The following is a 25,640-nucleotide window of genomic DNA, read 5'->3' on the forward strand; positions in this document are numbered from 1 at the left end:
AATAATTTTAGTTGACGAAGAGAACGTGAACAGCATTTTGAACATAACAGTAAAAACCATAGTTTTCCCCAGTTTGTGAGCACCAATATCTGGCTGGTGTCCCAGTGGCTAATGCCACTCTCCCAGGACCTGTATAATTCCCACCCCACCCCCCTTTTTTTTAATTCTTCTTTATCAGCCTGCCAAAAATATTTTTAGAAAGCTTTGTTGCTTCTACATAACTTTAGAAATCTCTTCTTCAAAACAAGGTACCCCTTAAAACTCAGATAGATTTATGAACAGTAGTATAAACTAGGCCCTCTGAGAAAGAAGGGTTACTGCCCAGGTACACACTTTGTTGCCTGAAAAGAGGTGGTCTCCCCAGAAACTATTTCAGCTCCCCAGGGAAAGGAGCAGTCTACTGACACTAGAGAGAAGCATCCAGAATTCAGTTCTAAGTTCTGGGACTGGTAAGCGCCAGTTGGTTGATCACCACAGTACTTTCCAATATTTCACACTCAAGAGCGTGATAGAAAGATCCTACTTTCGAACTAAAATCCAAGAAGCGTGGACTGAAAGAGACAATATTGAAAATTAACATCATCCTGGAAAAATCCAAGATATATGGTGGCTTGGGCTGTAATAACCATTGTAAAGCAAATACATTTTGTTTTTGGCAGCTAAGGTATGAAAATTTTGAAAAGGAACTGTGAAGAAAAGCAATTTACTTCTAAAACAAAACCCAGGAATTGCACAATGAACTCTGGAAGGCACTCTCCAAGTAGGGAGGGGCTCTATGCTCAGAATTTCACCTTCCTCTTGGGGTTCTACTAGGGAGGGGCAGGGGAGGACAGGGAGGTGAGCTACTCTCTCTTGACATTTCCCTTCCCAGCACGAGAGCAAGGATTTTTGGCACTGCTGAGAAACACTGAAATTTCAAAAGCTTCTCTAAATATTAGGGGAAAACCATAAGGAACAGAGACTATAAATGAATCATAAAAATAGTGATGCTTATCATGTATGTATCCTATCATACTTCTATGTATCCTAGTATACTTCTAACAAGAACTTTTTGCCCAGCCTCAAATACTATCTTTTCCATTCTAGATTTCTGTTCTCTAATACAGGAGTCACAAGCCACATGTGAAATATGACTGGTCCAAGTGAGATTGGGGCATCCCTGGTAGCTCAGCTGGTAAAGAATCCACCTGCAATACAGGAGATCTGGGTTCCATCCCTGGGTTGAGAAGAGCCCCTGGCGAAGGGAACAGCTACCCACTCCAGTATTCTGGCCTGGAGAAGTCCGTGGCCTGTATAGTCCATGGAGTCGCAAATTGGACACAACTGAATGACTTTCACTTTCACTTTTCACTTTCAAGTGAGATTAAAATACCTGCTGAATTTCAAAGGTTCCATATGAAAAAAATGAAGTAAAATATCTCAATAACTTTTATATTCATGTGTTGAAATGATAGTATGGTGAGTACATTAGGTTAATATATTATTAAAATTAATTTCATCTGTTTCTTTTTGCTTTTTAATGTGGCTAGTAGAAAAGTCTGAATTATGTATGTGGCTGACACATTTCTGTGGGACAGTGTTGCATGAGACTCCTGTCCATCTCCATTTCCTTCTGTAGAGGGTGTGCCAGGCAGCATGGATAGGGCAGCAGGGCACACAGCTTTGGGGACTAGAAGTTTGGGCACACTGAGACTTCAGTGTGGGTGGCAGCTGGAGCAATGAAGTTGGTGCTGGGAAATATGAGTGTGCTGTTAGAAAAGAGGTCTTGAGCTGGAAGCAAGAGCTTTGGAAATTCCTGCGCTGTGAGAAGATGGAGAATAGAGCAGACAGCTGAAGTCGGGGCTCAGGGATCACACTTAAGGACTGTGCCCCACCTCCGCCCCCCGCAAAGTGGATCTGTTGAAAGAAAGAAAGTACAAGGGACAGACAGAATTCTACGAGAGCATGTTAAGCCTCAGGGAGGGAGAGCTGAAGAAGGAGAAAATGGCTGGCAGTATCTGAAAGTGACCCTAGACACTTCTCCTTTCTCTTAGCTCTCAGATTTAACTAGTCAATAGGCTCTGTTTCCCCCAATTTATTCCTCAGAACCACAATTTGTTTAAAGCTGTTTGTGTATCTGATTCTTCCCACTAGACTAAGTTCAAAGGCAAAGACAGTGTCACCCTTGGCACCCCAAGAGCTAACACAGCATCTGACATTCAGAGGTGCTCAATAATTGTATATGGACCTGAACTGCCTTCTCAGTAAATGAATCTGAGCATGGGCTTTACTAAAGATTAAGACTGAACAAAGATAGGGACAACTTCAACTGAGGAGTAATGTAAACACAGTCAGTGACCACATCAGCAGTTCTGAGGGCCACAGTACTCTCAGATAACGTCTACGGTCAGATCCTCACTGGCCCTAATGAGGTGGCAGCCTCCGGAGAGGAGGGCTACCCCGGGTCAGAGGACCCCTGTGATTAACACTCCTTCATGCCCTCAGTTCATCCAGCCAGGTTTTTCAGCTCCCAAGTTCTATTCTATTTCTCTAGAATGTGATGACCAGCACAATCTCACTTTGCTGTCCTACAAACCACGGCTATGATGAGGTAAAGAAAATAATCTTAGAAGTAGTTTTTGGCAAGCAAAGAAACATTCAAATTTTTCTTTAATTATTACTGCTTAACAAGATATGGAAAAACAAGGGGGTATACAGGAAGAGCTCACAGAAACCAGAAATTTAACCCTTGAACCTACAGTTCCAAATACTCCACAATTTGGAATGCTTAAATCAGCCCCAGGTTTTTCCCCTGGAGATGCCATATGGCAGAAAGTCTGAAACCAAGATGAAGCTTCCAAAGCAGCGTAACCAAAGACCCTGTAACAGAGTAGAATCATTTAAAATACAGAGGCAGTAGCTTCTCAATTCTTATTCTATGTCCTTTCTTCCTCTACCAAAAGCTTTTATCTGATTTCCCTACCAAAAGTTTTGATCTGATTTTTTACTCAAAAATATGTCTTATATACATTTTTACCTTGTTACATATATATATGTATATACGACATGAATTGAAAGAATAGGAAAGCATCCATCTGTGCCTGCTTAGCTGTTTCTCTGGGGGACCCCTCATTGCTCTAGCACCTCCAGCTTTCACCTTCCACCAGTCTGCACTGCACTATTTGGCCATTCAGAGGTAGCTAGCGCCTCTCTAAAACTCCTCCTTCCTGGCTCTTCCCTCGTCCTTCCCCTAGAACCTGGATGAAGGATACAGGAAGCTGGAAGAGGTTAGGGAAGGGGGACAATGGGAGGGCAGTCATGCAGAGTGTCTGCTAGCCTCAGTCAACAGGGGAAATGCTCAGGACTTGGTGGCCTGGGATAAGTCTACGAACACAGAAATGTCCTCTGGATAAGACTGACTTTGCTCGTTCTAACCTCACATTACCACTTGCATCCTACATCCCATCCCTCTCTCTATTTGAGGTCATACGCCTCTCCCAAGGCGATAACCATAATCTGTTTCCAAGCACCAAGTATTTGCCACTATGCAGAGACACTTGAGGAGTGTAAGCTTTGAAGAGGAAGCCTGGGAGGTGGGGAAAGTAGTCCCAGCCCATTTTTCTAAAGCTCCACTCTGGAAATTAGGGCAAGGTAATAAAGGCAGTGGCTGGAGAAAGCTAGGGGAATCCTGGGCCCTAAGTACAAGCCTGGGTGGATAGTTAGCTGATACGCTTCAAAACGTCAGAGAATCTCAGAATTGGTCATTAGCTATGCCATACTCACTGTTAAATATTTATACTATTACCCTTATGCACAGCCATGGTGGTGTATTCATTAGAAATCCATAAATGTTGCTACTGAAGAGCCCTAAGACAGCAAAGATTTCCCAGATGCCAGAGTCTCCTCTGCAGCCATCTGTGTTTCAACCCTAATACTGATCATCTCTTATCTGAAATCATCCCATTCTAGGCCAAAGGTGAGTCCAGTTTCACAACAGCACTAGGAGCCTGCACAGAGAGCAAGATCTCAGGGAGTTCAACCAAACATTGGATACCTTGGTCTCTATCTGAATCAGACTTATGGTCTAGCAGAAAGATAAACTGAAACTGTACAAAATGAACTAGGGAAAATGTTGAGCTATTTTAAAGAAAACACTCAATTCCAAACCAAGCAGATGGAACACAAATAGTTAGTTTCCACTCTCTCATTGAACCCCAGGAGAATGTAGACGCTTTTTTTGTGTGTGGGGGGTGGGGGTGGGGGAGTGTTAGGAGAATGGGGGATATGATTATTATTTTTAAGTACTAATATAAACTGTAGGAAAAAGATCACAGCAACAAAATAATTAAAAACTGGAAAGCAAAAGGCTAAGTGTTAACTAATTTGGAAAAACAATTAAGAAACAAAACTTGAATTATAGAAAGCCAAGAAGAAATACTGTTTACTCTGCATAACCCCTAAAATTTCAGGAACTGGAAATTTCAGGGCTGGAGGTGGGGCTCTAAATAGGGAAGTCAGTTAAAAGTCTGTTTAAGAAACAAACATCCACAGTCAGGCAGCTGCCGGCCCTCTAGAGAAGCCTGGAGGTTTATTCCCTGGAGAAGATAAAACAAGATGAGAAGAGTAGAAGGTAAGATAAGGCAGGCAATGCTCCCTTTCCGAAAACAGGGATTACATAAATGCCTACATGTTGAATAATGAGAAATCACACCTTGTTTTTCAAATATGAATTTTCATATTTGAAATCTGTTAAGTACAATTAAACTAAAATAATAGCAATAATAAAAATAATAGTTACTGTAGTATAGTGCAAGTCCCACAATCCCTAACCAAAATCCTTGAGGTCAGAATTGTTTCAGAATTCAGAAAGTTCTAAGGGGGGATCTAGGGCACCCCTGGTAATTAAACACATTAATATTTCTCCAGTGAAATGTCTGAAAAGTCACACTAACTGGGGTAAATAAGGAGTAAAACTAATCTGACTGTTTAGGTCAAATTTTGCTGCCAACTTAGTTTTAATGCCAGACATTTAAGAAACAAAACAAAAAAACTTTTGGTTTTCAGAGCTTTCTGGATTTGAAATTCTAGAAATGGAATCATTGACCCACGCTTGGATAAAGGGGCCTATCCTTCTATTCTGATGCAATTATAAAAATAGTCTACTCAAGTTTCCTGGGTCTTATTTTCTTCATGAAATAAAATAGGGCAAATATCTTCAAAATTAGATAATAAATTATTCAAGCTATTACCTCTTTTGCTGAGTTTTTTATTAGTATTCAGGAAACTGATCAGAATAGTTGAACAGATTATTCAAACCAATTTCACTCCAATGAATATATCACTCTACATTATCCTTCAGGTTGGCACTGAGCTCTCTTTCTTGATGAACAGGATCTTCAACAGTACCTGGAAGATGGAGAATTCAACTGCAAACAAACACAAGCCCAGACAAGTCCAGACAGAATGGTGACAGGAATGGAGTTTGTTGTCAGTTTCCCAAGCTCATGACTATTTATGCGCCCCTGCAACCAGCATCCAGAATTTCACACTGTCCCCACAGCCCCCACACCCTGCCTGGTCTTGCTTCATTCAAGAGCCTGTCCTCTGGATTTTGCCCAACTTTCTGTTTCTAAATCAAAACCTGGTCTATGTCCCATTCCCTGATGATCCAGTTTTTTACACTGTTAAGTTAAAAATAAATACACTTAATTTCATGCAAATGTGTTAACAAGTTTATTAAGTCAATACATTGCTCTGCCAGGAGCATTTGAAATCAAAGCTGCAACCAACAAAGATACTCAGGGGAAGGGAATTAACCCTTACTAAGAGCCTATTATTTTTCAAAAACTTTGCACAAGTTATTTCATTTAATCCTCATTTAATATCCCCATGACAGATTAGTATCATAAACCGTTTTTTTTTTTTTCAGGTGAAAAAATTGCAGCTTTGAGAAGGCAATTTGTTTAAGGTCACATAGCCGGTCAGCAGGAGCTTCAAGATGGGAACCCATCCTCTTTCCAGCAGGCTGCCCTACCTCCTTAAAGGAGTCAGGCAGTATAAACACTCTGGCCACCAGCAGGAAGAGGATTTGAGGCTCCAAGAGCCAACCACATTCTCTTGCTATTTCCTTCTTTTTAAATTTCTGTTTACCACCTGAGGGCCACTGATCATTATGCCAAAGACAAAACCAAAAGGCCCATTCTCATTACAATCATAAAAATCCTGTACATAGCTACAGCACTCATAAAATTCCCCAACAAGAGAAGATGAATAATTAGGGATGCCTGCTCTATGAGGTTCACAGAGGGCAGTCAGTTTAGCATGAATGTAAAAGATGAACACAAAATGTCAAAAGTATGGTTCATAAAGTGTCCTTGACACAAAATCAGCAGATATAAAAGACCTGCCGAATTAGCCACTGCCAAATATGCCCATGCTTATTGTGTACAGTTTATCCTGGTGTCACACTGAGGGCCTCAATTCTCACATAAACTCCATGAGGCCAGTTTTCACTGCTACATCCTCGGTGCGTAGAAAAATGTCTAAACTGAGGCAACTCAATAAACGTTTGCTGAACAAATGAATGAATTTGTTCATGTCCTTTCTCTAGAATCTCTTCCCCTCCTCTATCTATCCTACATTTTCTAGTGGGTCCTTTAAATCTCTAATCTCTTCTCCCAAATCTTTAGTCTTTCCCCTTCTTTCAGCAGAACCTTGTTTAAAACAAACAGAAATATTTTTACTGGGTATATGTGCGTTTCTAGTTAGCTGAGAAATGGAAACACAGAACACTCTTAGAAATAAGAGTTATAATGAAAGGAGAAAACATATGGTTAATGCAGAGTACTTTCAGTTCTTATCAAATGCAGATATATACTGAAATAGTAGCAGCTGTGTTTATCTCATAATTTAGGCATTTGAAAAAAAAAGTGCAATGTGTTTATTTTAATGTCAGTTTGTGTCAAGTTTAAAATATAACATGCACTTGTCTACATATTTTACCTCTTTTCCTAGAGAATCTTTTAATATTTAAATATAACCTATATCCCTAATTCCCAGTCCTCATCATATATCAGTCTGTGGGGGGTGGGGGTGGGGAAGAGAATTCATCATAAATTATGTATTGACAGAATACTCTAAAATATATTCTAACAAATAAAGTTGGAAAATAAATATGGTAGCAACAATCTAAGCTTTGTTGTATTTCACAAAGAGATCTACGTTTAAAGGAAATAAAAACATCACTTGTGCAATAGCACACAGGGTTGCTATGGTAACAGACTACATTTTTTATATTTACTCTTCAATTGTACATATGAGCTACTACAACCAAATAATGTCAACATCCATTTCCTTCTGATCATATACAGGTCTCCAGAATAAGTTGTACTTACAGTTTAAGGAATTCTCATTTTTTTTAACCAATCTTCTTCTGTCTTTTCTAGAAATTATAATTAAAATACATATAATAATAATGATTAATATAGGGCACTGGGGTTAAGTTTTACACCATCATTTAACTCACTAGGAACACTCCCCAAATGAGAAAGAAACCTAATAAACACAAATGTCAGTTTAAACATTTAAAGTATCCATGTGTTTGTGTATGTGTGTATATGTATTTAGGTAGCAACAAGGTTTCCATGCAAATGAGGAGAAATAAGAAATTTTTTGAAGTGTATTTGGTTTTACTACCTGAGCACACAAATGAATCTACTTTTCCCACAGCTGTGTTTACATGAAAAGATAAGAAATACCTACTATCCTGAACATATAATTCTATAATAGTTCCCTAAACCTTGATTTTATTATTTATTTCAAAATGTACCTCTAGAATAGGCTGCAGTCCACGGGGTCGCTAAGAGTCGGACACGACTGAGCGACTTCACTTTCACTTTTCACTTTCATGCCTTGGAGAAGGACATGGCAACCCACTCCAGTGTTCTTGCCTGGAGAATCCCAGGGATGAGGGAGCCTGGTGGGCTGCCGTCTATGGGGTCGCACAGGGTCGGACACGACTGAAGCGACTTAGCAGCAGCAGCAGCAGCATGGCCCTTGGGCACATTTAAGTAACTACCAACTAACATAAACAGAATTCCAGCCTCTCCTCATTACATGATACAGAGGACTGGCTTTTCCAGAGTCTCTGTTACCTTTCTAACCTTCTCAGCCAGTCCTCCTCCAGCTGCCTGGGAAATTAATAGCCTGTCAGAACCATCATGAACCACCAGAGTACCAATAATGAGGTGCTTCCAAGTTAAGTAAATATGAATCTAATTTGTAGCTGTTACTCTATTATAACAAGATTGAGGGGTGGACAGAAGAAAAAGATGTAAAAAAAATAATAAATGACTCTCCTAAAACAGGCACCTCAGTCACCCACAGTTGACCCTTATACCAGCCTACACTACAACAACGTTAGGGAGTTAAATGCAACTTTCTGGGACTAATTGAAAGAAACACGCATAGGTTATCCAACCATTCACATACATCCTTTCTCTAATTTAATACAAGGGATGTAGCTCTTCATGTTACATTTGATGAACAGGATTTCTTTTTTTTTTTAAAGAAACCAGTTAGAGGGCATTATGCTAAGTGAAATAAATCAGAAAGGAAAAGGCAAATACTATAAACATCATATGTGAAACCTAAAAATACAACAAACTAATTAATAAAACAAAAAAGAAGCAGATTCAGATACAGAGAAAAAACTAGTGGTTATGGGAGGCAGGGGCAATATAAGAGTGGAAAAGTGGGAGGTACAAACTACTGGGTGTAAGATAAGCTCAAGAATTTATCATACAGACTCCCCTGGTGGTCCAGTGCTTGGAAATCCATCTGCCAATGCAGGGGACATGGGCTTGGGCCCCTGGACCAGGAAGATTCCACATGCTGCACAGCAGCTAAGCCTGTGTGCCACAACTACTGAGCATGTGCTCTAGAGCCTATAGGCTCTGAAACAAGAGAAGCCATGGCAATGAGAACCCACACAATGAAACCTGAAAGTAGGCCCTGCTCTGCGCAACTGAAAAGTCCACGTGCAGCAACAAAGACCCAGAGCAGCCAAAAATAAATACATAAGTAAAATTATTTTAAAAAGAATGTAGTATACAACACAAGGAGTATAGCCAGTATTTTCTAATAACTATAAATGGAAAGTAACTTTTAAAAATTGCATTAAAAATTAATAATAAAAAAAGAGAAACCAGTTAGAGAAGATCTTTGAAAGCATAAAAATATACCTCTACTGACGTCTTCCACTGTAGGTAGATCATCTTCAGTGTCTTCCAGTCGAGGGGAACCACACAGTCTTCTGGCAACAAAGATTCTGGGGGTGGGGGGAAAGAGAACAAATTTCATCTCTGTCACATACATTTTTACCCTGAATATGAAGATATGCAAACATGATATCTAGACCTCCATAATGATAAAAGCCTGATTTTGAAGCTATTCCAGTGACAGCTAAAGCAGGAATTAGTTTGTCTCAGATTCCTATTAGCAAACGCTACCCAGACTCAATAAAAATGCTTATGTATGTATGCAAAGTGGTGTATATCTTAGTTCATATTCTCGTGTAAATACAAATATATACACATCAGCAGCTTCAAGTGGTACTGTCACAGGGCATAAAATTTAGGTAGGCATCCTTTCCTGAGACATTGTATAGAATATTGCAAGCACAGCAAGTTTAGTCTTCTTGCAAATTGCTCCTTCCACATAAGAGTGTATGGGGAAAAAATCCTCACAATTAAGATGCTCATAAGCAAGTCCAATAAACCATATAAGATATTCTTCCTATACTTGCACATCCCTAGCAACATGAGTAGCTTGGTTTCTTCAGGTCTATATATGGTTACTATATAATCCTACTGTGTCTCAGTTCAGTTCAGTCACTTAGTCGTGTCCGACTCTTTGCGACCCCATGAGTTGTGGCACGCCAGGCCTCCCAGTCCATCACCAACTCCCGGAGTTCACTCAAACTCACATCCATCGAGTCGGCGATACCAACCAGCCATCTCATCCTCTGTTGTCCCCTTTTCCTCCTGCCCCCAATCCCTCCCAGCATCAGTCTTTTCCAATGCATCATTCCTTCCAAAGAACACCCAGGACTGATCTCCTTTAGAATGGACTAGTTGGATCTCCTTGCAGTCCATGGGACTCTCAAGAGTCTTCTCCAACAACACAGTTTCTACAGACTTCCTAATAATAGAATTCAAGTTCCCGGTCTTATCGACAAGGCTGTAGATACGCCAGAGCTTTGCTTCTTCGACCTTCGGCTATAAACGAATTGGTTTACAGCTTCCATTTAGAGTTTTCTCTTTTCCTTTTTTAAGCATCTTGTGCTCATGCTCAGACCTCATTTCACAAAGAGGTCCTATTTCTGCGACCTCATTGACTGCAGCCTGACAGGCTCCTCTGTCCGTGGGATTAGCCAGGCAGGAATTTTTCAAACATACACTATTTCCAAATGTAAAATTCTTTCCCTCTGTTTTTAAGTCACATTTGTATGATATAAGCACAGTTTACAATTCACTCCCATTTGGAACCATCCCAGACAAAACCACAACCCCATATTCTCTTCTACAATCTCTTTGGCACAGCTAACCTCACTCATAAAATATTCATAAGTTTATCATTTATATTTTCTATGCACAATAATTTTGTTTTGTGTTAGTCTTGTCTCCCCATTTAGAAGGTAAGCTACTTGATGAATGAGGTCTATTTCCTCTAAAAAGCTTTCCAAAGCTTAATTAATGGATGCTGGATCATTACTGTTGATTATGATGGTATTCTGCATTCAGGGAAGGAGGTTTAGAATCTTTTCCCACTAGTGCCTTCATGCCTTCTGGTGCTGTTCTAAGGCAGTGATTATTAACATTTTGGGGTCAACCTGATAAAAACTAAGGACTTTCTCCCAGAAAAATGGCACAAAACGACACAAAGAATTTTGCATATAATTTCAGAATATGAACTTTGAAATAAGATTCCTGGCTTAAAAGCAAATGCGATTTAACTTTTAAAATTGGTATGTTTCTTTGGTGCATCTAGGAAGATAGAAAATGGCAGCAAACAATAACGATGTGGTTATTCACAAAGTTTACAAAAATGGGAAGAATGACACCAGAACAGGTTGATAATTTTGACTCCTCAGACTCTGAGATTTAACCAATCTTGGGTCTGAGCTCCATTAACCAAATATATGGAAAACAGTAGAAGTTCAGGAGCAAAGTAAAAACCACTGGAAGTTAAAGTGTGAGAGAATCCCAGGCTCAATGGTAGGTGCAGAAGAAAAAGACTATCAGAAAGATATTGGATGCAGGGACTGGAGCTTTACTTCTTGGCTCTTACAGCTTCTGTCCCCAAGGAAGGGGACATATAATTGCATGAAATCATTAACATGTGCAACTGACTTACAGACAAGGAAAAATTGGGATATGTTCTTCATTTACTTTTTAAGATATTCAGTATCTCAAGTAGGCATATTATTTAGAGGAAATTTACTTAGAATATTTATCTATAATGTTATAATAATATTACTTATAATATTAAAAAAAGTCAACCAGTCAGACTCCTTCCTAACCTTCTTTTCAGTACCCTTCTGAGACAGTCTTTAAAAATTAAACTGATTTCAGGTATTTTTTCATCACTTGATTTTCATTGTCCATCACTTTACTATTCTCATATCTATAAGCCCAACTGTGAATGAGAAAGGGTCATATGCTAAACAAGGGAAATGTAGAAAGCAGAAAGATTTTTCCAAAAATAAAGCAGTCCATCTCTATTTGTTACCAATCACTGTTAGCCTGTCTCATTCTTCATTCTTCCTACTATCTGTTTAAATTGAGAGTCTAAGTATTCAACATGCTCAAAGACATTTCAGACTACTGGTCATCCTGGTGGTGGGAGTTGGGGCTTGACTCCATTAAGCACCATTTGCTATACATCCTCCACTTCCATCTCTGAAAAGCATCGCAAGATCAGTTAACTGCAAGAAATCACTAACACAAGGTAGAAACACCTCAAAAATTACTCATATATATTAAATTGGACTTTTAATTTGTACCAAATAAACTCAATTTACCCACTGGAACTCCAGGAGATCCAAAAAGCTTTACTAGTTGAAAGGCAAACTCCTGTGATAATGGTAGCTCAAGAGAATCAAAGTAGTCAGGGCTTGTTAAATCTTGGTTATCCTGAGTTTGTAGGAATGGTAAAGGCCTAGGTTCTTCCCAGGACTTTAGCTTCTCAACAAAACTTTCATTTAAGGAGTGAAGATCAGAGGTGACACCAAAAGAGTACAAAGTATCAGGCTGGCTACTTAAAATTTCTGAAGAAGTAAACCTTACATCATTTAGTTTATCATCTACTCTCCTCTGAGAGTTGAAAGTCGAAAACAGTTTCTTGCCTGAAAAAGATATCTTCCAAAAGCTAGACGGATACTGTAGCATAAGAGAAGGAATGGGGTTTCTGTAAAAATACACAGAATGCCTTACTCTATTAAATAGCAGGTAATAAGAATAAAATTGTCCACCAACATTTAGAAGAGAATCTTTGACAATGTCAAAGTAAATGTCAAAGTAAAACCACGATGGATGATAATCGAAGGTCATAATGTGTTGCTTATTCTCTTCATTATTTATTTCTGAAATTTCATCTTTTTCTTCTTCCAAAATAATTTTTAGTCCATGGCTTTCTGTTAACAAGTCACATTTCCCCATTTCTTTTACATTGGTATGACTCTCTTCCAGTAAGTTAAAGTTTGGTGCCAAACTGAAAATCCTTTTCTGCCTCCTCTTTTTATTCTCTGTTGAATGTAAGGTACTCTTCAGGATATCCAGTTTAAAGAAGTGGGTTTGAAAGATATTTGTCTCTGTTTCTACGACTGAATCTATATTCTCAGTTGGAGATGACAAGTCTTCATTTTCTATCGATAGCTTCTCTTCTATCAATGTCTCTGGACTGTTTCCTGGCCCTTCCGAAGTGGAGATCAATTTGATCAACTGCCCCCTGCTGTCAGGATGAGCCAGCTTTTGCCGTCTCTTTTTCTTTGGTCTCTGTTCACATATAAACTTATGAGGCCCCTCAGGCCAGCTACCAGAATAGGGTTGTCTATCAGAGCCCAACTGTAAATCACCATCAGACAAATCATTTGAGAAAAAAGCCCAATTATTGTTTTTAGTTGTATTTACTGCTTGTTCCTGTCTTAAAACTTTATCTGATGTTCTGGATGTATACTGACGGCACGGACTTGTTTCATTCAGGAGACTCTCATCTACCATCTCTCCCTTCTGCATCAATGAGCATGGGGCTTCAACAAACTTGTCCTGGGTGTTTAATGTCATGATATTCCTATTTTCAATATGCTCCTCTACCTCTGTGACAGAACAGTCATCGCTTGCTACATAGGAAAGATTTTGAATCACTGTTGGACAAGAAATGAAACTTTCATTTGGCATCAATGACAAACTTAGAAACAAGTCATCATTATCTTTAGGGAGGTAATTCTTTGGTGGACTGTCCAACTCGACAGACATAACATCTGGCAAACTGTTTTCAGAATTTATGTCTTCCTGTCTTTTATCCTTATGGACATTCACAAAATCTCCCACTTCATTTCTCAGACCAACAGTTAAGGAACACTCTGATTCCCTTTTGGTCTCTTCTAAGTCTTCCTCTTCACTCTGAGATGGGTCCTGAATTCCTGGTGTAAGATAATTTAAGGTTTCAAATGAGTTTTCCTCCATGATTTTATTATGACCGTTCTGCTTTTTACTTCTTTTTCTGTTTCTCTTCCTGGCTTTGCTGAACCTGTGCCCAGTTTTCTTCAAATCTCTTTCTCTGAAATATAAAAAAGAAAATTATAACTTAATTACTTGTATAACAATATAAACTAAAACATTATACTCAATGTGCAGATTTACAAATCATTAGTACAAGAGACTCTAAAATGTGTGTGCACTTTGTACTATGGTGGAGGTTTAGTCACTAAGTCATGTCCAACTATTACGACCCCATGGACTGTAGCCCATCAGGCTCCTCTGTCCATAGGCTTTTCCAGGCAAGAATACTGGAGTGGGTTGCCATTTCTTTCTCCAGGGGATCTTCGCGACCCAGGGATCGAACCCGAGTCTCCTACACTGCAAGCAGGTTCTTTACTGACAGCTATAAACTTTAATCCTTTAAAGTAAAACTGAATATACTTTGAGAAAGTTACAACTCATTTCATAAACAAATAACTTTATGAAAAGCTAATGTTTTCCTTAGGATACTCTATATATATATGAAGTATACATATATATATGAAATATACATGTATATATGAAGGAGATATATATATATGGAGTGTGTGTATATATATATATATATTTATGAAGTATATATAGCTTCCCCGGTAACTCAGATGGTAAAGAATCAGTCTCCAACGAGGGAGACCTGGGTTCGATCCCTGGGTAAGGAAGATTCTGGGAGAAGGGCATGGCAACCCACTCCAGTATTCTTGCCTGGAGAATCCCCATGGACAGAGGAGCTTGGTGGGCTACAGTCCATGGGGTCACAAAGAATCAGACATGACTGAGTGACTAAACACTGCAAAGCACCAATAAACAACTTACTTTTCCCAACATCTTGAATTTTGAAAAGTGACAGATATAGTCTAAATGACATAGCTTTAATGGCTCAAGTAGATTTTCTCTAGTCATAAAAACTTTGGCAACTAAGACGCTCCATCAAATTGTAAAGAACGGCAGATGATGAGCAGCCAAATTCAGTATTGGGATGATATACTTCTAGTAGGTTAGTAAGCAGTGGTTCTAAATCAGAGGCTCCACCACTGCTCTGTGGGGTGTGTGGAAATGTGGGAAGGCATTTTTGGGTCACTGGCACTTGGCATTGTGGTCAGGGCTGTTAACTATCCTGCAATGCCAGGGACAGTTTCAAGTGAAAACTTTTTCTACCCAAACGAGCAGCGGTGCTCTCATCAAGCACACCAAAAGTTCACAGTGCCCCTTAATTAAAAGCAATCTTAGATCCTGAGGGAAAAACAGAGGACTTAGGAAATATTCTAATTTAAAATATAACGGTTTGGTTATCTTCTCTTCCACAATGTACAGATGGAGAGAGTAAAATGTAGTGGGGGAAGGACAACAGACGTATCTGAGGGAAAAAAATGCCAGGAAGAGGAACAGAAAATAAACAATTAGACAAGCAAACACACACTGAAGTAGAGAAAGATAATGAGGAAAAGATACATCAGTCAAATTGGTTGGGCGTTGGACCAAAGAGCTTATTAAAACTACCCCAGCCTCTGGCCTGATTTATTCCATCCCATGTTGCTGGGCAATTTTCAATAGGCAAGACCCCTGAATACCTCATTCTTTGTTAACTAATTGCTGCTGCTTTTGTTTACATATTCCTTGATGTTGGTTTAGAAAGAACATTAAGATTGTAAATCAACTATTCTTCAATTTAAAACAAAATTTTAATATAAAAAAGAACATTAAGGACAGCAAATTCTGAGAAGCAGTTAAGATGGGGTTTCTATAAAAAGGATGTGGAGTAAAGAATGGCAACTTTGGCAGTAACTCTCCTTTATGGTCAGTTCTATCAGACACCAATGAAAGGTCTAGCTGAAGTCTAAGGTGCAGTCAGTTGTAAAATATGCACTGCAGACAGGTCTGCTGTTCTGAAAACAAACTCCACTGTCTTCGTCCAAACATGCACCATCTTGTTGTAGGGCAAAGAGGAAAAGAATGAGTTGAGTTTGTTGTTGCTTTATTTATTGGACTAAATGGTATAAAAGAATGAGTGTTTGCCGTTGCTTTATTTATTGGACTAAATGGACTTAAGATTCACTCCAGGCCTTGTGACTCTGTGGAGTTGAATGCACTTCATGTGTAGCCACTGTCCCTTTAAACAGTTCTCTACTGCACAAGGAAGAACTCTAAACTAAGGAAATGGGTTCCTACATATAGTTCATCACAAAAATGTTTAGAGCTCCTTATGCCACCAAGAATTCTAAGGTCCACAATGCTACCTTGAAAACTGGTTTTTCCTTTTAAAAAAAAAAAAAGAGCTATTTAATGCACACTTACTCTGTGTTAAGATTATTTAATTCTTTAAATGTGCAAACTTACCTAATCTTCTTCATAACAACCATATGTAATAAGGCAAATGTCAGTTTTACTCCCATCTCAAAAAGGCAACTGAAACAAAGAGAAGCTCCAGAATTTTCTGTACTGCAGCCACAATAGAAAACAGCATGGAGGCCCTTCAAAAAGTTAAAAATAAAACTATCATGTGATCCAGCAATTCCACTTCTGGGAATATATCCAAAGGAAATAAAAACACTAATTCAAAGAGATATCTGTACCCCATGTTCACAGAAGCATTACATCGAAACAAGTGCCCATCAATAGATGAATGGATAAAGAAGTTGAGGCATATACAATGGACTATTATTCAGTCATAAAAAATGAGGAGCTTCTTCCATTTGTGACAACATGGATGAACCTTTAAGACTTTATGGTAATTGAAATCAGTCAGACAAGGAAAGACAAGTACTGTATGATCTCACTTATATGTGGAATCTAACACAAAATCAACAAGAGAAACTCATAGAAAAAGAGGTTTGATTTGTGGTTACCAGAGGTAGGGAATGGGGTTGGGCAGAATTGGAGGAAAGTGGTCAAAAGGTACAAACTTACAGTTATTCAATAAGTAAACATTGGGGATTTAACATAGTAACACAGTAACTATAGTTAACATTGCTATATGATTCATAGGAAAGTTGTTAAGAGAGTAAATTCTAGGAGTTCTCACTACAAAGAGAGAAATTTTTTTCTTCTTATTGTATTTACATGAGTTGATGGATGTTAACTAAACCTATTGTGGTAATCATTTCACAATGTATGTAAATGAAATCATCTTACTGTACATCTTAAATTTACAGTGATATATTGACTATGCCAAAGCCTTTGACTGCGTGGATCAGAATAAACTGTGGAAAATTCTGAAAGAGATGGGAATACCAGACCACCTGACCTGCCTCTTGAGAAACCTATATGCAGGTCAGGAAGCAAGTTAGAACTGGACATGGAACAGACTGGTTCGAAATAGGAAAAGGAGTACGTCAGGCTGTATATTGTCACCCTGCTTATTTAACTTCTATGCAGAGTACATCATGAGAAACACTGGACTGGAAGAAGCACAAGCTGGAATCAAGATTGCCAGGAGAAATATCGATAACCTCAGATATGCAGATGACACCACCCTTATGGCAGAAAGTGAAGAGGAACTCAAAAGCCTCTTGATAAAAGTGAAACAGGAGAGTGAAAAAGTTGGCTTAAAGCTCAACATTCAGAAAACAAAGATCATGGCATCTGGTCCCATCATTTCATGGCAAATAGATGGGGAAACAGTGGAAACAGTGTCAGACTTTATTTTTTGGGGCTCCAAAATCACTGCAGATGGTGACTGTGGCCATGAAATTAAAAGACACTTACTCCTTGGACGAAAAGTTATGACCAACCTAGATAGCTTATTAAAAAGCAGAGACATTACTTTGCCAACAAATGTCTGTCTAGTCAAGGCTATGGTTTTTCCAGTGGTCATGTATGGATGTGAGAGTTGGACTGTGAAGAAAGCTGAGTGCCGAAGAACTGATGCTTTTGAACTGTGGTGTTGGAGAAGACTCTTGAGAGTCCCTTGGACTGCAAGGAGATCCAACCAGTCCATTCTAAAGGAGACCAGTCCTGGGTGTTCTTTGGAAGGAATGATACTGAAGCTGAAACTCCACTATTTTGGCCACTTCGTGCAAAGCGTTGACTCATTGGAAAAGACTCATGCTGGGAGGGATTGGGGGCAGGAAGAAAAGGGGACGACAGAGGATGAGATGGCTGGATGGCATCACCGACTCGATGGACGTTGAGTCTGAGTGAACTCTGGGAGTTGGTGATGGACAGGGAGGCCTGGCGTGCTGCAATTCATGAGGTCGCAGAGTTGGACCCAACTGAGTGACTCAACTGAACTGATGTCATTATTTCTCAACAAACCCAGGGGAAAAAATCCCAGGATCACATGGCTACTGGTAGGATTCAGACCAAGGCTCACTGGCTCTCCGTTCTATATTCTTTACCCATTATACAAAATTGTCCCTCAACTTAAAAAGAGAATTTTACAAAAACACTTTGCTTCTCTTTCTCCTCCTCTCATCTTTAAATTCTCACATTTCCATAAACACAGAGATACCCAGCTGGTTAAGAGTTGAGTCCTTTTCTTGGAAGCAGTTCTTGGGTCTTAACTCATATTATCACTAACCTAAGAGTGTCTTGAGACTTTTTTTTTTCCTCTCTGTTATCAAAGCAAATAAAGAACAACAGAAAGTGAGACAAGGTAGTGTGAAGCAGAACCCATATTGCTAATCAGACTTTATGTCAAGATTTTATATGAGAAATGCAAAGACTAGAGTAGATGGCTTATAATCAGATAGGCTGATGGACACAGGGGCTCCTCCTGGAGTTAATTCATTTGTCCTGGGGTTGAGGTAGTAAATAGTAACCATATTCTGGATATATTTTGAAGGAAAGACATATAAGAGTTGAAAATCAATTGGTTAGAGTATGAGAAGAAAGGTAATAACTGCAAAGACTTTGGCCAGAACAACTGAAAGGATGAAGAAGCCATTTGCTGATACACAGAAGCCTGTGCAAGGTATGGATTTGGAGGGAGTGCTGCTGAATCAATTGCCTCAAATTTCAGCTCAGAGTCTTAATCAGCAAATTAATCTGTCCCTATAGAAAGCAGAAAAGATGAGGGTTTCTGTAATATGCCTCATGAGTTCCTATGTTTTTTTAAATGAATTATAATCTGATAATAGGAGCGGTCCTAAGATGGCAGAGGAATTGGACGGGGAGACCACTTTCTCCCCCACAAATTCATCAAAAGAACATTTCAACGCTGAGTAAATTCCATAAAACAACTTCTGAATGCTGGCAGAGGACATCAGGCACCCAGAAAAGCAGCTCAGTGTCTTCGAAAAGAGGTAAAAAAAATATAAAAGACCAAAATAAGAGACAAAAGAGGTAGGGAGGGAGCTCCGTCCCGGGAAGGGAGTCTTAAAAAGAGAGAAGCTTCCAAACACCAGGAAACACTCTCACTGCCGAGTTTGCGGCGAGCCTTGGAAGCACAGAGGACAACATAACAAGGAGGGAAATAAATAAATAATTAAAACCCACAGATTACGAGCCCAGCAGTAACTCCCCCAGCGGAGAAGCAGCGCAGACGCCTGTATCCACCACTAGCAAGTCGGGGCTGGGCAGGGAGGTGCGGGCTGCATTGTTTTTTAAGGAGCCGGCTGGAATGCCCAGAGCGTAACCGGAGCGAACTAACTTGGGCTAGAAAACCAGACTGTGGGATAGCTACCACGTGAAAAGCTCTAACATAAGACACTGCCAAGACCATGCACAGAACAAAGGACAGAAGAGAATCAGCCAGTTGCAGACCATCCCCTTCCAGTGACAGGCAGCCAGAGCTGGAAGGGCCGGAAGGGGACAATCGCAGCCCCAGAGAGACATTAACTACCAAACTGCAAGGAGGTTTCTTTGCTAACTAAGACTTCTTGGAGTTCTGGACAGTCACCATCCACCTGAGAAGGTGCGCCACTTGTACACCCAGAAAACTGAGCAGCAGGGACGGGAGAGGTGATAAGTCGCAGTGACCGCGCTCGCCAAACACCTGAGCTACTTGGACCTGGGAAGGGCACAAAAAGCAGGCCCACCGAGTCTGCACTCTGAGGACTACCTGAGTGCCTGAGCCTAAGCAGCTTAGACCTAGGTGCATGCAGCCCAGGGCCGGCCTCAGACGGTTCCCGGAAGAGCAACCTAGAGCCTGAGCTGTGTGTGCCGTGAGTAGGGGCAGGCCCAGTGTGGCTGAGACATTGTGAGCACACGCCAGTGTTATTTGTTTGCAGCGTCCTTCCCTCCCCACAGCGTGACTGAACAAGTGAGCCTAAAAAGTGTCCACCACTGCCCCCGTGTCAGGGCAGAAATCAGACACTGAAGAGACCAGCAAACAGAAGCAGCTAAAACACAGGGAACCGCCTTGGAAGTGACAGGTGCAATAGATTAAAACCTTGTCATTAGAACCGACTACATAGGAAGGGGCCTTTAGATCTTGAGAAATATAAGCCGGACCAAGGAACTATCCGGAAATGAACTGACCCCACACCGCCCACACCACCACCAGAGAAAGTCCTAGATATATCTTTAGTATTTTTATGATCACTCTTTTTTCTTTTTCATTTTTTTAACTTTAAAAAAATTTTAAGTCCTGTTACTCCTTTAATTTTCATTTTTATAACCTACTATTACTTTTCAAAAAAAAGACCCTATTTTTAAAGCAAACTTCATATTTTTTAATAATTCTTGTGACTTTGTGTTTTTTCTCCTCTTCTTCTTTTCTTTAATATTTATTTTTGAAAATCCAACCTCTACTCTAGATTTTTAATCTTTGCTTTTTGGTATTTGTTATCAATTTTGTACCTTCAAAAACCCAATCTTCAGTACCCATTTTTACTTGACAGTGAGATTACTGGCTTGACTGCTCTCTCCTCCTTTGGACTCTCCTTTTTCTCCACCAGGTCACCTCTGTCTCCTCCCTCCCCCTTCTCTTCTCTACCCAACTCCGTGAATATCTGTGTATTCCAGATGGTAGAGAACACTTAGGGAACTGATTACTGGCTGGATCTGTCTCTCTCCTTTTCATTCCCCTCTTTTATCCTCCTGGCCACCTCTGTCTCCTTCCTCCCTCTCCACTTCTCTGTATAACTCCGTGAACATCTCTGAGCGGTCCAGACTGCGGAGCACACATAAAGAAGTGATTACTGGCTACCTTGCTCTCTCCTCTTTTGATTCCACCTCACCTCAGTTGGGTCACCTCTAATTCCCTCCTCCCTCTTCTCTTCTCCATGTAACTCTGTGAACCTCTCTGGGTGTCCCTCAATGTGGAGAAACTTTTCATATTTAACCTAGATGTTTTATCAATGGTGCGGTATACAGAAGTCTTGAGACTACTGTAAAATAAGACTGAAAACCAGGAGCAGGAGGCTTAAGTCCAAATCCTGAGAACATCAGAGAACTGCTTGACTCCAGGGAACATTAATCGATTGGAGCTCATCAAACGCCTCCATACCTACACTGAAACCAAGCACCACCCAAGGGCCAACAAGTTCCAGAGCAAGACATACCACACAAATTCTCCAGCAACACAGGAACACAGCCCTGAGATTCAATATACAGGCTGCCCAAAGTTACTCCAAAACCATAGACATCTCATAACTCATTACTGGACACTTCATTGGACTCCAGAGAGAAGAAATCCAGCTCCATCCACCAGAACACCAACACAAGATTCCCTAACCAAAAACCTTGACAAGCCACTGATACAACCCCACCCACAGCGAGGAAACTCCACAATAAAGAGAACTCCACGAACTGCCAGAATACAGAAAGGCCACCCCAAACTCAGCAATATAACCAAGATGAAGAGACAGAGGAATACCCAACAGGTAAAGGAACAGGACAGTGAAAAGTGAAAGTGAAGTCACTCAGTCGTGTCCAACTCCTTATGACCCCATGGACTGTAGCCCACCAAGCTCCTCCATCCATGGGATTCTCCAGGCAAGAATACTGGATTGGGTTGCCATTCCTTCTCCAGAAAGGAAAAGGATAAATGCCCACCAAACCAAACCAAAGAGGAAGAGATAGGGAATCTACCTGAGAAAGAATTCCAAATAATGATAGTAAAAATGATCCAAAATCTTGAAATAAAAATGGAATCACAGATAAATAGCCTGGAGACAAGGATTGAGAAGACGCAAGAAAGGTTTAACAAGGACCTAGAAGAAATAAAAAAGAGTCAATATATAATGAATAATGCAATAAATGAGATCAGAAACACTCTGGAGGCAACAAATAGTAGAATAATGGAGGCAGAAGATAGGATTAGTGAAGTAGAAGATAGAATGATAGAAATAAATGAATCAGAGAGGAAAAAAGAAAAACAAAAGAAATGAGGACAATCCCAGAGACTTCCAGGACAATATGAAACACTCCAACATTTGAATTATAGGAGTCCCAGAAGAAGAAGACAAAAAGAAAGACCATGAGAAAATACTTGAGGAGATAACAGTTGAAACTTCCCTAACATGGGGAAGGAAATAATCACCCAAATCCAAGAAACCCAGAGAGTCCCAAACAGGATAAACCCAAGGCAAAACACCCCAAGACACATATTAATCAAATTAACAAAGATCAAACACAAAGAATAAATATCAAAAGCAGCAAGGGAAAAACAACAAATAATACACAAGGGGATTCCCATAAGGATAACAGCTGATCTTTCAATAGAAACTCTTCAGGCCAGGAGGGAATGGCAAGACATACTTAAAGTAATGATAGAAAATAACCTACAGCCCAGATTACTGTACCCAGCAAGGATCTCATTCAAATATGAAGGAGAAATCAAAAGCTTTACAGACAAGCAAAAACTGAGAGAATTCAGCACCACCAAACCAGCTCTCCAACAAATGCTAAAGGATATCCTCTAGACAGGAAACACAAAAAGGGTGTATAAACTCAAACCCAAAACAATAGAGTAAATGGCAACGGGATCATACTTATCAATAATTACCTTAAACGTAAATGGGTTGAATGCCCCAACCAAAAGGCAAAGACTGGCTGAATGGATACAAAAACAAGACCCCTATATATGTTGTCTACAAGAGAGCCACCTCAAAACAAGGGACACATACAGACTGAAAGTGAAGGGCTGGAAAAAGATATTCCACACAAATAGAAACCAAAAGAAAGTAGCAGTAGCAATACTCATATCAGATAAAACAGACTTTAAAACAAAGGCTGTGAAAAGAGACAAAGAAGGACACTACATAATGATGAAAGGATCAATCCAAGAAGAAGATATAATAATTATAAATATATATGCACCCAACATAGGAGCACTGCAATATGTAAGACCAATGCTAACAAGTATGAAAGGGGAAATTAACAATAACACAATAACAGTGGGAAACTTTAATACCCCACTCACACCTATGGATAGATCAACTAAACAGAAAATTAACAAAGAAACACAAACTTTAAATGATACAATAGACCAGTTAGACCTAATTGATATCTATAGGACATTTCACCCCAAAACAATGAATTTCACCTTTTTCTCAAGTGCTCACGGAACCTTCTCCAGGATAGATCACATGTTGGGCCATATATCTAGCATTGGTAAATTCAAAAAAACTGAAATCATTCCAAGCATCTTTTCGGACCATAATGCAGTAAGATTAGATCTCAATTACAGGAGAAAAACTGTTAAAAATTCCAACATATGGAGGCTGAACAACACGCTTCTGAATGACCAACAAATCACAGAAGAAATCAAAATATGCATAGAAACGAATGAAAATGAAAACACAACAACCCAAAACCTGTGGGACATTATAAAAGCAGTGCTAAGGGGAAAGTTCATAGCAATACAGGCATGCCTCAAGAACATGAAAAAAGTCAAATAAATAACCTAACTCTACACCTAAAGCAACTAGAAAAGGAAGAAATGGAGAACCCCAGGGTGAGTAGAAGGAAAGAAATCTTAAAAATTAGGGCAGAAATAAATGCAAAAGAAACAAAAGAGACCATAGCAAAAATCAACAAAGCCAAAAGCTGGTTTTTTGAAAGGATAAATAAAATTGACAAACCATTAGCCAGACTCATCAAGAAACAAAGAGAGAAAAATCAAATCAATAAAATTAGAAATGAAAAAGGAGAGATCATAACAGACAACACAGAAATACAAAGGATCATAAGAGACTATTATCAGCAATTATATGCCAATAAAATGGACAACATGGAAGAAATGGACAAATTATTAGAAAAGTACAACTTTCTAAAACTGAACCAGGAAGAAATAGAAAATCTTCACAGACCCATAACAAGCACGGAAATTGAAACTGTAATCAGAAATCTTCCAGCAAACAAAAGCCCAGGTCCAGACAGCTTCAATTCTACCAAAAATTCAGAGAAGAGCTAACACTATCCTACTCAAACTCTTCCAGAAAATTGCAGAGGAAGGTAAACTTCCAAACTCATTCTATGAGGCCACCATCACCCTAATACCAAAACCTGACAAAGATGACACACAAAAAAGAAAACTACAGGCCAATATCACTGATGAACATAGATGCAAAAATCCTTAAAAAAATTCTAGCAATCAGTATCCAACAACACATTAAAAAGATCATACACCATGACCAAGTGGGCTTTATCCCAGGGACGCAAGGATTCTTCAATATCCGCAAATCAATCAATGTAGTTCACCACATTAACAAATTGAAAAATAAAAGCCATATGATTATCTCAATACATGCAGAGAAAGCCTTTGACAAAATTCAACATCCATTTATGATAAAAACTCTCCAGAAAGCAAGAATAGAAGGAACCTACCTCAACATAATAAAAGCTACATATGACAAACCCACAGCAAACATTCTCCTCAATGGTGAAAAATGGAAAGCATTTCCCCTAAAGTCAGGAACAAGACAAGGGTGCCCACTTTCACCACTACTATTCAGCATAGTTCTGGAAGTTTTGGCCACAGCAATCAGAGCAGAAAAAGAAATAAAAGGAATCCAAATTGGAAAAGAAGAAGTAAAACTCTCACTGTTTGCAGATGACATAATCCTCTAAACAGAAAACCCTAAAGACTTCACCAGAAAATTATCAGAGCTAATCAATGAATATAGTAAAGTTGCAGGATATAAAATCAACACACAGAAATCCCTTGCATTCCTATACACTAATAATGAGAAAGTAGAAAAAGAAATTAGGAAACAATTCCATTCACCATTGCAATGAAAAGAATAAAAGAAATGTATCTACCTAAAGAAACAAAAGACCTATATATAGAAAACTATAAAACACTGGTGAAAGAAATCAAAGAGGACACTAACAGATGGAGAAATATACCATGTTCATGGATCGGAAGAATCAGTATAGTGAAAATGAGTATACTACCCAAAGTAATCTACAGATTCAGTGCAATCCCTATCAAGCTACCAGCGGTATTTTTCACAGAGCTAGAACAAATAATTTCACAATTTGTATGGAAAGACAAAAAACCTCAAATAGCCAAAGCAATCTTGAGAAAGAAGAATGGAACTGGAGGAATCAACCTTCCTGACTTCAGGCTCTACTACAAAGCCACAGTCATCAAGACAGTATGGTACTGGCACAAAGACAGAAATATAGATTAATGGAACAAAATAGAAAGCCCAGAGATAAATCCACATACCTATGGACACCTATCTTCGACAAAGGAGGCAAGAATATACAATGGATTAAAGACAATCTCTTTAACAAGTGGTGCTGGGAAAACTGGTCAACCACTTGTAAAAGAACGAAACTAGAACACTTTCTAACACTATACACAAAAATAAACTCAAAATGGATTAAAGATCTAAACATAAGACCAGAAACTATAAAACTCCTAGAGAAGAACATAGGCAAAACACTCTCCAACATAAATCACAGCAGGATCCTCAATGACCCACCTCCCAGAATATTGGAAATATAAGCAAAAATAAACAAATGGGACCT

General features: G+C 39.3%; 1 protein-coding gene across 2 annotated transcripts in view; it reads right to left on the minus strand.

The window, feature by feature from the left end:
- Positions 1,262-25,640, minus strand: part of N4BP2L2 (NEDD4 binding protein 2 like 2) — a 71,909-nt gene continuing 47,530 nt past the window's right edge. Inside the window, exons 6-9 of one of the 2 annotated variants that reach the window (XM_013968170.2) lie at positions 12,062-13,818; positions 9,222-9,307; positions 7,374-7,420; positions 1,262-5,385 (exon numbers count right to left, since the gene is read on the minus strand). In XM_013968170.2, coding sequence (XP_013823624.1) covers positions 7,397-7,420; positions 9,222-9,307; positions 12,062-13,818 — 1,867 coding nt within the window. In that variant the 3' untranslated portion in view covers positions 1,262-5,385; positions 7,374-7,396. The remainder of the gene's footprint in view (positions 5,386-7,373; positions 7,421-9,221; positions 9,308-12,061; positions 13,819-25,640) is intronic. The other variant, XM_005687525.3, reaches the window with a different exon arrangement.

The sequence above is a fragment of the Capra hircus genome, chromosome 12, assembly GCF_001704415.2.
Source record: "Capra hircus breed San Clemente chromosome 12, ASM170441v1, whole genome shotgun sequence".
In the NCBI taxonomy this organism is placed as follows: Eukaryota; Metazoa; Chordata; class Mammalia; order Artiodactyla; family Bovidae; genus Capra; species Capra hircus.